Genomic DNA, 15,337 nt, shown 5'->3' on the forward strand with positions numbered 1-15,337 from the left:
CACGTGTGTACACAGGCCCCGCGCGGCGTGCGCGCCGTGAGTCCCGCCGCCTTCTCCTCGGAGCCCCGAGCTGCCCGCCCCGCGGCGACTGCGCCGCCTGTGGCCCAGCGAGCCGGTGAGTGGGCGCCCAACGTGTGGTCGGGGTGGGCCGGGCGCACTCGGGGTCTCGGCCCGCGCGGAGAGGGAGCCCAGGGCTGCGGCGGCCCCGTCTGGCCGGGTGCTCCGCTCGGACTCTCGGGTCCCTCGGCCCCGCCCTGGTGCTGTCCCCTCGGGGTGGGGGCGCTGTCCCCCGTGCGGAGTGCTTCCCCTTGGGGTGGGGGCCGCTGTCCCTGCGGGGCACCGTCCCATGGCGGGATGAGGGTGCTGTCCCCCGTGGGGCCGCTGTCCCCTGTGCAGGACATTGTCCCCTTGGGGGGGGTGGTGAGGGGCGCTGTGGCCGCGCTGAGCCCGGCAGCCAGCCAGGGCCAGGCGGCCGCCCTGCGGTCATTAACCTGTGGAGGGACAGCTGAGATCCGCTGCCTGTTTAGGAGGCCAGCAGCACCTCTGGTTCTTTAAGTGTCCTGTGGGACTGGCTGTGTCCTGCTGGGTCACCATGGTTATAGTTTTCGTCCCCTTTCATGATTACAACATTTTTAGTGAGTTCTGGAACTACGTGTGAATGGAGGTATGAATTCTGTTGTTAACTCTTGGCCACTTGATAAAACTATAACCCTGGGCAGAGGAAGGCTCCTTTGGGACTTTAGAGGAAGGCAGTGCTCCCAGCTGTTGAAGCCCATTACTTGCAACAAGACATCCCACACCGAGTCCCTGTCAGAAAGTGCACTCGGCTCCGGCTCTTCGTCTGGGTGTTACTCTAACCAGTCTTGGCAATGCACAGACGTGCTGGACCCGAGGGTGATTTTATATTTGAAGTCCAGACAGCATTCATCCCTCAGGTCTCCCCCTCACCAGTGAGGATGGACTCACTTGAGAGCTCCGTTCCCCTTTAGATAACCAGCTCCTTATCTTAACTGAGCAGCAGAGGTCTCCTTTCCCCTATCTTAACATGTAGCAGAGCCTAGCACTCATGATGAAAGTGGCAAGAAAACTTCCTTTGCAGCCTCTGCAAATCCAAGACGATGTATAAACGGCTCTGACACTGCTCCCAGCCTGCTCATGCATCATGGTGACCAGAGCCTCTGTCGTCCTCACTGTGTCCCAACTTGGTGCCATTGAGAGTGAAGGGTCACTATTAGTTACAGCCGGGACACGGTCCTCACTCCATGTCCGCTGCATAGCTGTTTAAGGAATGCTGTGTAGGGTCCTGCTCTCCAAGACAGAGCCTCCGGTATCTTCCTAAGTGGTGAAGGCCTCTAAAGATAACTGGCTTTTGAAAACCATGGCTTATACTTGGTGAGTGCTTACTGTGCCATGTCCTAGATAGGAAGCGGGGCTGGAACGGTGAAGCCCTGTGCTCACGGCCCTACACAGCTGAAAGGCATTTGGCCAGGGTGCCTGCATTGTCCTGCCTCTCTAGTGAGTGTGGAAATACCCTGAGGAAGGAGGGACACAGCTTTGGGGCAGAATGCAAATGTCAACGCTGCTGACTTGAAGTCCCTATAACTCTACAGCCCCCGGTAGGTTGATGACAGAAAGGTAAGTGCATCCATCCGCCTAATGTGGGTGCACATGGGGGTTTAGGTTACAATGTTCAAGCTGTATCTATTATATAATGAGAAAATGACACACTTGCAAAGATCCCAGCAGGGGAAACGTGCTAGGAAGAGGGGCATGCTGCTTTGGGGGTGGGGGTGTCTCTGTCTTAGCCCCTAGAATGTCATTTGGAATCCTGACAAAAAAACTGCCGCCTGGCCTTAAGGACCCAACCACACACCAGGGCTGTCTTTGGAGGTGGAGGGGAGTTACGTCCCAGGGACTGGGGGCTGCTCTGAGTGCACATGACAGAATCACTCTCCTTCCTGCTTAAACAGTGTTTCCCAGTATTTCCCCTTGCTGGCTGCTGGCTCCTAAGCTCTCTAAGGCTAAAGCCACTTTGCGTGACTGGGCAGCATCGGGTAGCATCTGTCTACAGGGTCTCCTAGGCCCAGGACCCCCAAACACCGCCCAGACATCGGAGGGCAGAGAATACAGAGTGAATCTTCCCGGTAATTCGAGTTGCCAAAACACAATGCTGCCGGGGAGCCGAGTTCAGTCCCCCGGGAGCCTCCACGTGCAAACACAACACCTTCGAGTGGCAGAGGGCCGGGTGTCCCATGCGTCCCCAACAGGCCCACCTTGGTTCCCTTTCCTCCTACACATGCCAGCAGAGTGTGCCCAGAAGCTTCCGGGTTTTGATTGGAGCCCAGCAAACGGAGGAAGCAACTGTTACAAGTAAAAATAACTAGCTGGCTTCTCCCCAGGAAAGAACTGTGGGTGGTGATAGGATCCGTGGTGCTGAGCACCCCCCCACCCCCAAGGTAAGAGCACACCGGGGTAGGTGGGGAGCCCAGATGGGGTGCCAGGCCTGCCCAGAGTCTGAAATGGAGCCCTGCGCTGTTTGCAGCCCTTGAATTTCTGAGCGAGCCTCTTTTTGTTTGTTTTTTTTCCCTGGTCTGCTGTACCTGGAAGGAGCACTAGCCTCAAACTGAGTTACTCAGGGAACAAAAAAGCCCAAGTAACGAGTGCCCTACGAACAAAAGGACGTGTGTCCCGTCTTCTCCAGGGAGCGGCGCTCCGCTGGCCCACTGGCCAGGGCCCAGCTGACGGGTCTCAGTGCCCCACGGCCCTTCCTGAGCCGCTCCCTCCGTGGAGAGGCGGCCCTTTGTTTACTCATCTGAGCCAGGTTGCCGGACTCACTGTCGCTACTCTGTAATTTAGAACTGTGAAAAGCAAAAGGCAACACAAATCAAAACAGTCCATCTATAGAATGAACCATTTCTTATCACACCCAGAAAAGCACAACGTTTGTGACAGGAATCTGTGTAGTAAGCGCTCTACACTGAAAGACCTATGAAAACAACAGCCTTTCCAGAGCGTCTGGCTCCCACCAGCTGGATGTTAATTGTAGCTAAAGCCTGTGCCCATTATTACAAAGGAAATAAACATTCAGGAGTCACTTTCAAAGCCTTTTGATTGTTCCAGAACATTCATCTCAGGTTGAGTCTCAGGTGTATAGCAGGTCGGCAGGACCACTGCCGGCCTCACCTCCTGTGCCCACATCCAGGTCTCTGCAGTGTCAGAGGGACACCACAGTCGGGGCCACGGTCTGCCCTCCTACTGAACGGGTCTTGTCGCTCAGCCCCAGGAGAAGGCTTTCACGCCCCCACAATGCATCTCTTCCCAGACAGAGCCAGCCAGACTGCAGGCCACAAACCCCGAAAAGCCCCGCTTGCGAGCTCTCGGGAGGTGGGAGAGGGACACCGCACGCCTGGCTGCCTGACCAGGGTGTGGAGACAGCGGTCAGGAAGGGGCCCCAGGTACCGATGCCACAATGAAACTTCAGGGGTGAGTCAGTCCTGGCCAAGCAGCCGGGAAGCAAGGAAGGGGACCAGCGTGCACAAAGACAGCAGTGAGAAAGGCGCGAGACAGGCCCCTCCGTGTGGCGGTGGCAGGCCTGCTCTGCTGGGCCCTGAACACGGGGACAGAGCTTCCTGACCACAGAGGCTAGGACGTACATAAAGGGTGAGGTTAGAGCCGCTCATTCGGCTCCCTAGGGCAGCATGGCTCCGCGCTGGTTTCTCATTTCTGCTGGCTCTGCGTGTACATTGCCACACCTGTGTGTGCACACATGCACACCTGGATTCCTGGGTGGCGGGGCCCTGCTCCCGCGTCACCTCGGCCCACAGTTACTCCCATTCTGGCTGCTGCTCTGACCACTCCTGGCCTCCTGTTTCCATGGAGATCCCAATTTCCTTTAGTCCCCGTTTTTAGCAAAGTTCATTTTAGTTGCCTATAGACAGGCACTTGTGCCGGGCTGGTTTATGCCACTTGGGCTCTTCTCAAAAAGGCACAAAAAGGAAGACGCCAGGGCCGGCCCAGAGCGCTGCTGACAGCCAGCCTGTGGCGTGTGGCCCTCGCAGCCGCCAGTGAAGAGCAGAGACTGCAGAGCATCTGTGGTGGAGAGGCGTTCCAAACGTCGTAAGTCAGGACTGCACAGGACCGAGCCCGTGCTCCTTCCGGCTCCCAGTCCCTGGCCCCGACAGCTGTGAGTGCTGGACAGAGGGCTGCACTGATGTCCAGCTGGGTGCGTCCTCAGGAAGGCCCCTGCAGAGTGGTGACCCGAGCCCTGACCCACACGCAGAACGGAAGTGAAGCCTCTGTGGTCTGACAGTGGGGTCCTCAGCGTGAGCCTTCTCCAGGGGGCGTCCTCGCCCCGTGAGGACTTACACTCGGCTGTGCCGGGGCTGCGTCCTCGCCTCTCCTGGCCCTGGGCTCCCCTTCCCATGTATCCATTAACAGGACCCTCAGATCAAGGTGACACTGCAGCCTCCTCTGCGTGGAAGGAGGTCTGGGAAGGACCTTCATCACCCCAGCACCAGGGACTGGCCAGGCCACCCTCTGTGCTCGGCACGGCTGCATTTCCTTAGTCCTCCTGATAGTCTCATGAGCATTTTCCTAACCTGTAAACTGAAGCAGTAAGTTACCTGCCTCGCCAAAGCTGTGAGTCTGGGAGCCTGTCCCAGTGTCTGGCTCCAGAGCCCGAACTTTTTTTTTTTTTTTTCCTTTTTAAGTCTCATTAAATTTACCGGGGTGACATTGGTTAACAAAATTATATAGGTTTCAAGTGTTCATTTCTGTAATACATCATCTATGTATTACATTGTGTGCTCACCACCCAGAGTCAGTTCTCCTTCCATCACCGTCTATCTGAGCCCCTTTTTTCCCCCTTACCTCCCCCCTCCCCCTTTACCCTCTGGTAACAACTAAACTGTTGTCTGTGTCTATGAGTTTTTGCTTGTTTGTGTGTTTATCTTGTTCCTTTGATTGCTTTCAGTTTTATAGCCCACATATCAGTGAAGTCATATGGTTCTCGACTTTTTCTGTCTGACTTATTTCGCTTTAGCATGATAATCTCAAGATCCATCCATGTTGTTGCAAATGGCACTATTTCATCTTTTCTTACGGCAGAGTAGTATTCCATTGTGTATATATACCACATCTTTTTTATCCAATCACCTATCAAGGGACATTTTGGTTGTTTCCATGTCTTGGCCACCGTAATTAAAGCTGCAGTGAACATCGGAGCACATGTATCTTTTACGGGTAAATGTTTTCAGGTTTTTTGGGTAGATATCCAGGAGAGGGACTGCTGGGTCATATGGTAATTCTATTCTTAATTTTTTGAGGAGGCTCCATCCACACTGCCTTCCATAGCAGCTGCACCAATCTGCATTCCCACCAGCAGTGTATGGGGGTTCCTTTTCCTCCACAGCCTCTCCAGCACTTATTATTTGTCTTGATGATGATAGCCATTCTAACGGGTGTGAGGTGCCATCTCATCGCGGTTTTTATTGGCGTGTCCCTAATAGCTAGTGAAGTTGAGCATTTTTCATGTATCTGTTAGCCGTTTGTATGTCTTCTTGGGAGATGTGTCTGTTAAAGTTCTCTGCCCATTTTTTAATTGGATTGTTTGTTTTTTTGTTGTTGAATTGTACAAGTTCTTTATATATTTTGGATATTAGCCCCTTATTGGAGGCATTGTTTGCAAATATCTTCTCCCATTCGCTTGGCTGCCTCTTTGTTTTGTTGATGGTTTCTTTTGCTGCACAGAAGCTTTTTGGCTTGATCTAGTCCCATTCATTGAATTTTTTTTTTTTTTTTACTTCACTTGCCTTTGAGGTCAAATTCATAAAATGTTCTCTAAGGCTGAGGTCCTTAAGTTTAGTACCTATGCTTTCTTCTCTATCTTACTGTTTCAAGTGTCTGAACTCTTAACCCTGTGGAGACACCGGGAAGCTGAGGGCCTCCGGGCATGGCATCGTTCTGACCAGTTCACGGGCACTGACTGGGCTCTCTGTGGCCTGCAGGACGTGGCCTTCATGGGAGCAGCCTGTTATCATGGAGTTCCTGTTTAAAGTGCCCTCACGTGGGGCAGGATGCGTGAGGCCAGGGCTCGAGGCGGTGCCAGAATTAGAGCTGCTTTCTTGAAGAAAGCTACTTAGGGATGGGTTGTTCAGACCCACCCTGTTGCAGTGGGTCCCGTGACACACACACCTAGACCCCGCTGTCCCCAGGTGCAGAGCACCTGTCCCCATCTGTCCCCCTGCGTTACCCAGGCCTGCTGGCAGCTGCCGACCTGGCACCCCCCGCCCCCATGAAGAGAGACGCCTGCGGCGTGTACACCAGTGCCGCCTGCTGCTGGGGACACCCAGCCCCTCCTGGTCTGTCGGGACTCAGGCTGCTGGGCAGAGGCGTGGCATGTGTTGCCAGCTCTCTGGTCAGCTCATCCTTCCTGGGGCCTGGCTCCCCGCCAGCAGGCCTCCACTCTAACCCGGGGCCACAGGGCCCTTTATACCCAGCACGTGGGCTCACCGGTCACCACGGTGCTGCAGCGTGGGATGGTGCAGTGGGCCTGGCACCTGCCCAGGCTGCGCTGCTTTTGGGCCTCAGGCTGTATGACAGGAGACTCCTAATGAGATGGCACTTTCAGGGGCCTGCAGGTACCCAAGAGGAAGAAACCAGAGATGAAAAGGACCCGTTCAGGGCCCAGCACAGAGCAGGGCACCACCTGACCTGGGCAGTGCCTCCACGGGTCTCTAAGCCAGCGTGAGGGCTGCCAGAGGGGCGCCGAGGCCCATGCTGGACTCGCTCTGCTTTTACCCCTGGGGCCCAGGGCTCTGTAGTCAGACCCCCTTGGGCATCGCTCTCTCAGGCTTCCACAAGTTTACATGCTGTGCCTGGAGCAGACAGCTGTGCAGCGCCGGCGGGGTGCACAGAGAAGCCGGCCAAACAATCCCTGACCAGCGGCCGAGGGAGCGTGGCCGACCAGGCACTAAGTGCCTGCCTGGGCTTGGGAGCTGGCAGGTCCACAAGAGTATCTTCCTGAGGAGGGGACCCTGAGACCACGTCTTCTTTATGTAGAAGCGAACTTGTGATGAATGACTGTCCCCCAGCAGATGACACATAGGTCCCAGGTGAGGACCCAGGAGTGCAGGCTCTGGCAAACGCTTGGACAGTTGAACCAGCACCTGTGCACGCACTGGCCTCTCAGATCACCGTGCCCTGCTGGAGGGGCTGTTGTATTCCAACGCCCTTCTGACACGCTGGCCTGAGGTCACCCCACACGCCAGCACAGAGGCCCAGATGGCAGTGCACGGCAGCACATGACACAAATGGGACTCTAGCTTTTCTGACCATGAAACTCTGGCCTCACTTTCCTCTAAAGGGTAAGGCTGCTGGGGTCCAGGAGGAAGTGACCATAGCCCTGTTCCCTTTCAGGGTTCCCAGTCCCCGTCGCCAGTAAGCAGGGGGTCTGTGTGCTTCCCCACCCCTCCAAACCAGGAGGCCAGGCCAGCCTTGAGCATCCGGGGGGGGGGGTGTCGCCTGACTTGGGGTCCTCTTAGGTTTCCCCGTATGAAAACACTTGTGACCTCTAGCCTTTCCAAGGTCGCCCTTTCTGTGATGTGCATGCAGACGAGCTTGAAGGAGGGGAGAAGAGACCCACAGGGAGGAGCAGCTGCCTAAGCGCGGGGGCCCGGAACACAGGGGCCGAAGCGCGGGGGGGTCGAAGCGCGGGGGCCGGAGCACGGGGGGCCCGGAGCGCGGGGAAACGTGGCCGGTCCACCGCCAACCGGTCGGGAAGCCTGCTGCATACACGAGAGGTGGCGGGTCCAGCGCCCTCCTGAAGCGAGCGGCTCTCTGCTCCCACCCGGCTGGCCTCCTGCCTGCCCGCTTTCCTCCCTCCTTTCCACCGCTGGCCCGCAGGCCTGGGACCACCTGCCCCGAAGCTGTCAAGTCCTCTCCATCCCATTCAAACTAGACTGGTCAAGCCTGTTCCACCCCAGCCACGCCTGGCGCGGGAATGGGAGCGGGGGCAGACCCTGCCAAGGCCAGCCCTGCCCGCCGCAGTATGGAGGCTTTCTTCTCTATGAATGGAATTAGGAAACAAAACAAACAAAACCCCTCAGAATGAAAGAGGTAATTAACGAATCATTTTCTAGGAGAAAAAACTACAGTATAACTGGGACCGTCCTGGACAACCCAGGCATGTGCGAGGCCCCTGGCCGCAAGGCTGCCTCCCTCTCCTTTCCCGGCCGGACCCCCAGTGCCTGACAGAGCAGGCCAGCCTCAGTGTGCGGGACGCCTGCTGCGGCTCCCGGCCCAGGGCCACATCCCACCCGAGCAGATGGTCAGGGCTCAGCGGTGGGGCTGCTGGCATTGTTGTGAGACGGCAGCAACACACCTGCACACGCCAGGTGTGCTCCCACTCCGTGGGCCAAGGCTGATGTGCAGTCCTAGCTCGCCGGAGAGCACACTGCAGGAGAAGCAGCCACGGGCCTCGTTTGGCCAGGACCCCAAGAAGGAGGGGTCGGTCTCCCCACAGAGAGTAGGGTGGGGGGAGGGCAGGGGGAACAGAGTCTAGGCTTGTTTGCTCTGGGGAGACCCCACGTCAACACACAGGTACTTCCTGTGTTCCTGGGTCCCCGTGGAATGAGATTGAGACGGGCTCCAGCTCAGAGGCAGAGCCAGGACCCAGCGGAGGTGAGACAGCAGCTGGCAAGAGTGTGAGTCCATGGGGATGAGGAAGGGAGAAGCCGTGCTGGGAGCCGGGAGGACACGGGGGACCACGGGTGCAGTGCTGGAGAGAGGCTGGACAGGTTGGCCACTGCTGGTGCCGGGCGGGAAGCTCGGCGGGCAGGCGGCTCTGACCAGGAGGTGCGTGGACAGTCCCGGGGGTGGGGTGTGATGACGGGACGGGCCTGTCCCCAAGACCAGGCTGAACAAGAGCCCCTCTGGGGTCCTCGCTGACCCTGACCCCCTTCAGCTGAGGGACACAGAAGGTGATGGTGAGAATGTGGCTGCTTTGTAGACGATGGCTGGCAGAACGTGGTGCCCCAAGCACTGGTCCTTGGTGGCACTAGGCAGGTCGGGATGCCTGCCCTCCGCTGTCCTATCTCTAGGGACACAAAAGCAGAAAGGGCTCTTCCTGGAATCCACCTCTGCCACGTTCCTCTTTCTCAGGAAGGAAGCAGACAGGCCACAGGGCGGGAGCCCGGCCGTTATTGTCAGGCCTCCCTTCTCCCAGACGGCCTCCGCCTCCACGGAAGTCTCTGCTTCCCCTGGTTCCTGGACTTACAAACCAGAGCTCACAGAGGAAAGTGGGGTGACTAAGGAAACGGGAAGACAGGTGGCCCAGCCCTGCCTCCTCCTGGGCCTCTGCCCAGGCCAGCCCACAGTCACTCTGCCGGCCCCTCTGCAGCCCAGGGCGCTGCGTGGTGGCCCCCTCGGGCCAGAGGTGTCTCCTTCCCGCCCTACCCTTCAACCTCACGCGGATAAGAGTGAATGCTGGCCATTGTACAGAATGGCAGACCCCTGCATTTGTAAAAGGAAGACCTCTGACACCTGGAGACACACAGTGCCCCCTGGAAGAACACCAGAACAGAAAGCAAAGTGTCATTTCTAGACTAAAGTGAATGAAAACCAGTACCTTTTAGTTTATAATCTGCATTGAAATCAGTCATCCTCATAACTGATATGTAAGGAACCTGCAGCCAGACGCCACCTCTAGCTCATGAGATAAGGTTTATAAATTCTGTGTTTACGAGCTGACAGTAAGTAACACTCAGGCGCATCTCTGACCCAAAGCCAGTGTGAACCATCACCGCCTCCCGCCCCGCAAGGGCACGCCAGGGCCACACAGGCACGTGAGCGCATGAAGGAAATTCTCAGCAGATTTTATTCCACATGACGGTTTCCCGAGCACCGAGCCAGTCTGAGCCCAGCGCCAGCGGCTCACTGCCCGTCCTTTGTGCTGCCCCTCACGGCCAGCCACTAGCAGCCCAGCTGCCCAGGGCCCCACAGAGACGGATGGACGAGCCCGGCAACTCCGTCTGCGAGTGGGACGCGGTTCCCGGGGGCTCGGCTCCATTCACTTGCGTTATGGCCTGGACTTGAGTTCTGAGCTGCCCTGGGCCACCCCCTGTTGCTGCCACCTTGCTTTCGTGCCCCCACCCGAGTGCAAGCGCTGGGCTCCTCTCTGCGGCAGAGGCTCCTTGACGCCCAACTCTGTTGTCCTCAGTTCCCGCCAACAAGCGTCTGCCCGTTTATCTCGAGGAGAAAAGGAGCCGCTCACTGAACAAGCCCCCCTTGGGCTTGGGGTGCCGGAGGCCGGAGAGCAGCCTGAGCGCCCTGTCGCCCATCCAGGCACAGCCCCTCATTTCTTGGAACTGGCTCTAAACAGAGATAGGGAGGGGCCGCCACGCCTGCCCAGGGAAGCAGAAGCTGTGAGTGAGTTACTAGGGAAAACAAGGCGCGTTTCCACACGGGACCCGGCTCGCTTGCGTGCACACTTGTACATGCATGCCGGGAAGCTCATGTCGCACGGCTGCCTGACAAGGACACTGGGTTTCCAGAGCACACGGGCCCTCCGTGCTGCAGTTGTTACTGACGGGGTCTGCGGTCCAGGCACAGGACAGGTGGGACACAGAATAAAGGTAAGGGGCAGAGGCTTGGCACAGCTGGGAGCTAGCCGGCTCAGAAGACGGGGAGGGGCTGGGCAAAGGCAGACCCTGTCGGCAGGGGTGCCGCACACCCCGTGTTAGCTGGTGACCCGAAAGCGAGGGTAACGGGGACTGAGTGGGTCAGATCTGTGGGACTGCGAGTGCGTCTTCCTGCTCCGTGGTCCTGGGCAGCAGGCGCAGAGCTCATGCCTTCTGCAGTAAATGCCCCAGTGCCAGGGCGCCTGTCCCAGTGGTGGCTGCGTGCCCTTCTCTCTCAGGGGCTGCAGCCTTCATCTTCCAGAGGGGGAGGGAGGTTGACAACGAGAATCGCTGGGAACATCCCAGGCAGCGGGGCTTTGGCTGTGGGCTGGTCACGGCGTGGACAGGCCACTCTGGGGTGATCAATGTCCCCAGTGGCCACAAAAATGCAGTGTTTCCTGGGGACTCACACCAGTGACATCTGGTAGACAAGCCCCACAGCTCAGCGGGCAGGAGCCTGAGACGGAGGAGACCACGCACACAGGGACAGGAGGCAGCACTGCAACCTCAGCCACCGCTCCGAGGCGTCAAGGAGACACAGGAGAAAGGAAACCACTGTCTAATCAGCTAAAAGATGACCAACGGAACCCCTCCCACAGCTCAGCGAAAAAACAAAGCTTCCCGCAGGAGCCCTGCCAGGGAGGGGCTCACATCGGCCAGCCGTGGAGTTCTGGGAGTGCCTCCGCCTGGCGCACCTTCTCCCCTGGAATCCAGCCCCACAGGCTGAGGAGCACCAGCCAGATTGACAGAGCTGCATCCTCGCTGTGGAGGGTACACTTCTCCCAAAGCAACGGAACCAGCACGTGTGGGCAGCCTGGGCCAGCCCCGTGCCCAGCACCATCATTACCCTATGCCACCCATCATCATGTCAGGCTGCTGGGGGGCATCCATTAGGGTTGCAAGACATTCCCACAAACTCGGTGTCCTTCCCATCTGCCCCTGAACAGAATTCAGTCCCTATGGTGGTCGGATGTGGGGGACACCAGCAGATGCACTCCTGTTGGGGGGCGGAGGTTGCTGCCTTCATTCTCCCAAGCCCGTGGTGGCAGGACGTCCCTCCTCACTCACGCCTGTGGCCCCAGCCCCCACACAATGTCAGGACATGGGGGGCAGTGGTACAGGTTTGTGGGGGTACATGACCAACTACACTGTCCACAGGCCAGAGCTCTTTCTCCGTGTCACCTGGTTTGGTCCCTGCGCCGCCGGCTCCTTGGGGCAAGGCCAGCACCCACACGGGCAGGGCTCGCTCTCGCTGTGGCCTGAGCCTGTGAAACATGTCTGCTGTCTGAAAGGATCTCTTAGTCTGCGGGCAAGAGATGTGCTTGGGCCAGACTACATTGTGAATGTAAGGTTTTCCTCCGAAGTCGACAGTTCCATTCTTTGTACATATCATGGCCCCATCTGCCAATTCTCACTCCGATTCTTAATGCCGAGCTGTGCACCCAGGCCTCCCACCTGCTGGGATGGACAGGCCACCCTGTCCCACTCCGTCTGTGTGCAGCCTGCGAGGCAGGGCGGCACCAGGGCCAATGCCCACTCCCGTCCACCTCTCCCCAAGTGGCACCTTGGCAGGCTCAGGGTCCTATAGGCACCATCCACCCCCAGGAAGTCCCAGGTTCACCAAGGTCCTCAGCAGTTTTCACCTGAGCGTGCCAGGCCACGCCAGGCCTCACATATACAAACATGTGTAGCCAGGCTCCCTCTCAGGTCTTCAACCCTATGTGCCAGGCATGTCCCCAGAAGCAGTGGCGTCCCCAGCCACCCTGGCTTAGCGCCTCCAGCTCTCCTGGCACAGCTCACGGTGCACCGTGGGTCACGCACGCCACCGCTGTGCGCCTGATCACATATCTGCTCATACGTGTGCCCCCAGTGCCACCCAGGCGTGAGAGACGGCACCAGACACAGGTGGGAGGGCGGGGCAGCAGGGCTGTACAACCCCCACACACACAGCACACGGAGAAGGGCCGATTGATGCTGGAGAAGGGCCGATTGATGCCGCAAGGCAGGGCTGAGTCCTCATTGGCAGAAAGGCTGCGGAGGGGCCCATGAGGCAGAGTGCCGGGCAGTGAATGGGCGGTCAGGCCTCAGGCCCACCCCTCCCTTCACTGCAGGCCTTTTCCTAATCTGGGCTGATCCACCACCTGTCACCAAAAGGCCTGTGACAGCATGTGCGCTATGGCCCCAGGTGCCCTGCAGGGGCTGCGTGGGCTGATGCCAGTGGCCCTGCGGGCGCTGTCTTTTTAGTCCCACTTCTCAGGAACAAGGCTGAGATGGAGGACAGGTGGGCCAACTTGCTCCGAGCCAGCCTGTGCTCTGAGCTGGCAGGATGGGGCCCAGGTCAGCAGGGACCCTGCAGAGCATCCCCTCCCAGTGGAGAGAAGCCCCCAGACTCTGCCAGCCGCTGCTGAGGAGAGTGGGCAGGTGGGGTGTCCTGCCAGGCCAGGACACAGCTTCCCTGGAGTAGCCCCAGGTTTCTCTTGGAAGTACGTTAGGAAGATCAGCTGTGATCACTAGGATTATGGCAGCACCGGGACCATCCTGGCACAAAAGCCCAGCTCAGGACTCGAGGTGGGCATCTCACAATGGCAACGTCACTTTCACGGAAAACACACTTGGGACAGCATTTCCTTGTATTTAGTCTCTGGTCATTCCTGTGCATGTTTAAGGCTACTTCCTGTGCCCCTCTGCCTTTCTGAGGGCTGCAGGCCTTGGGCTCGGGCTCGAGCCAACAACTCACCTGCCGCTGCTTTCCTACAGCCCAGCCGAGCCGGCGCCATGTGGACCTGCGGCCTGCCCAACGGCACCGGGAGGGGCGAGGACCCGCCCCTCTGCCAGCACTTCCATCTGGTCCTGTCTGTCTGCTCCCTGCTCTACCTGGTGGTCGGCGTCCCGGTCGGCCTGGGCTACAACGCCCTGCTGGTCCTGGTCAACCTGCAAGACCAGAGCGGCATGACCATGCCCGACGTGTACTTCGTGAACATGGCCGTGGCGGGCCTGGTGCTCAGCGCCATGGCGCCTGTGCACCTGCTGGGCCCCAGCGCCTCGGGGTGGGCCCTGTGGGGCTTCGGCAGCGAGCTGCACATCGCGCTGCTGGTGCTGTTCAACGTGTGCTCCCTGGTAACCATGTACTCCACGGCCCTGCTCAGCCTGGACTGCTACATCGAGCGGGCCCTGCCGCGCACCTACATGGCCAGCGTCTACAACACCAGGCATGTGTGTGGCTTCGTGTGGGGCGGCGCCCTGCTCACCAGCTTTTCTTCCCTGCTGTTCTACGTCTGCAGCCACGTGGCTGCCAGGGTCGTGGAGTGCGCCCAGATGCGGCACACGCAGGCCGCCGACGCCATTGTGGTGGTCGTCGGGTACCTGGTGCCCGGCCTGGCCATGCTGCACGCCCTCGTGCTCATCTCGCGGGTCCGGAAGGAGGACACGCCCCTCGACCGCGACTCAGGGCGGCTGGACCCCTCAGTGCACAGGCTCCTGGTGGCCACCGTGTGCACGCAGTTTGGGCTCTGGACGCCATACTATCTGACACTCCTGGGACACACAGCGCTGGCCCTGCGGGGGAAGCCCGTGGACGGGCAGCAGCTGGGGATGCTGCTGTTCGCCAAAGACGTGTCCAGGTTCCTGGCCTTCTCCAGCAGTTCCGTGACGCCGCTGCTCTACCGCTGCATCGACAGCAGCTTTCCCGGCAAACTGCGGCGCCTCATAAAGAAAGTGCGCTGTGGCCGCCAGAGCTGCCCCACGGACCAGGCGGGGCTACAGCAGGTGCTGGCCTAAGCGCCTGGCTCCACAGGCCACGGCTGCCCGAGCGCCGGTCAAGGCTGTCAGTGCCCAGCGCGGGGTCGGCCGGGGGAGGCAGCCCTAACGCGCCCTGGACGCCCAGCCCGCCCGCAATCAACCGAGCCCAAGCCTATTGCTCCCTCCCTCCTGGGTCTCATAACCTGGAGAGGTGACTGACGTCTCAAATGGATGCACGGCACTTTGTCACCCGCACGCTCTCTCTCTTGTCCCCAGAAGGAGACGCACTGAGGCAAGAACGAAGAACAGCATAGGCGTGTTCTCTTGATGTTTTTCTGTGTTTGTAAAAGGCTACTCTTAGAGTGAGGCCCCAAGTGCCAGTGTGAAGATGAGCTGCACTCTCGGGGCTTGTGGACCCCGGAGGTGTGAGTCTCTCCCTCATGCACCCCTGCAGGGCTGTGCCCTCAGCCTACTTACTTCACCTCCTTGAGGGGCCTTTCAAAATGAAGTGATGGAAATTAAGCCAGTATTTATGCTGTTTGTATTGTTAAATTACTTCATTCCCCACTCATTTGTTTGCTTATAAAAGTTGTTTGAAAGAAAAGTCACAGAGTATTAAAATGAAGGAGACAGTGTGAAGAACACACACGCCTATGGTGGCCTGGACTACTGAAGGCCCACGCACAGCTGGGCCTGCCAGGACACACCTATGTCACATGTAGGGTGGCCAAGCATCCCACCTGTTCTCCCACCGTCTGTCCTCCCACCGCCTGTCCTCTCACCATCCCACCTGTCCTCCCACCATCCCACCTGTCCTCCTGCCATCCCACCTGTCCTCCCACTGTCTGTCCTCCCACCGCCTGTCCTCTCACCATCCCGCCTGTTCTCCCGCCATCCCGCCTGTTCTCCCGCCATCCCGCCTG

The 15,337-nt window shown here is 58.6% G+C and overlaps 2 protein-coding genes across 6 annotated transcripts in view; one reads left to right on the forward strand and one right to left on the reverse strand.

Annotated features, from left to right (window-relative positions):
- CHLSN (cholesin) overlaps positions 1–15,337 on the reverse strand; it is a 99,441-nt gene that overhangs the window by 27,043 nt on the left and 57,061 nt on the right. The gene's annotated exons all lie outside the window — the stretch shown is intronic.
- Positions 23–14,475, forward strand: GPR146 (G protein-coupled receptor 146). Its single transcript, XM_019637514.1, has 2 exons — positions 23–115; positions 13,434–14,475. The coding sequence occupies exon 2, from the start codon at positions 13,452–13,454 to the stop codon at positions 14,451–14,453; it is 1,002 nt and encodes a 333-aa protein (XP_019493059.1). The 5' UTR covers positions 23–115; positions 13,434–13,451; the 3' UTR covers positions 14,454–14,475.

The sequence above is a fragment of the Hipposideros armiger genome, unplaced genomic scaffold (assembly GCF_001890085.2).
Source record: "Hipposideros armiger isolate ML-2016 unplaced genomic scaffold, ASM189008v1 scaffold_33, whole genome shotgun sequence".
In the NCBI taxonomy this organism is placed as follows: Eukaryota; Metazoa; Chordata; class Mammalia; order Chiroptera; family Hipposideridae; genus Hipposideros; species Hipposideros armiger.

Coding starts and splice junctions, on each gene's coding strand:
- GPR146 (XM_019637514.1), top strand. CDS start 13,452: ATGTGGACCTGCGGCCTGCCCAACGGCACCGGGAGGGGCGAGGACCCG.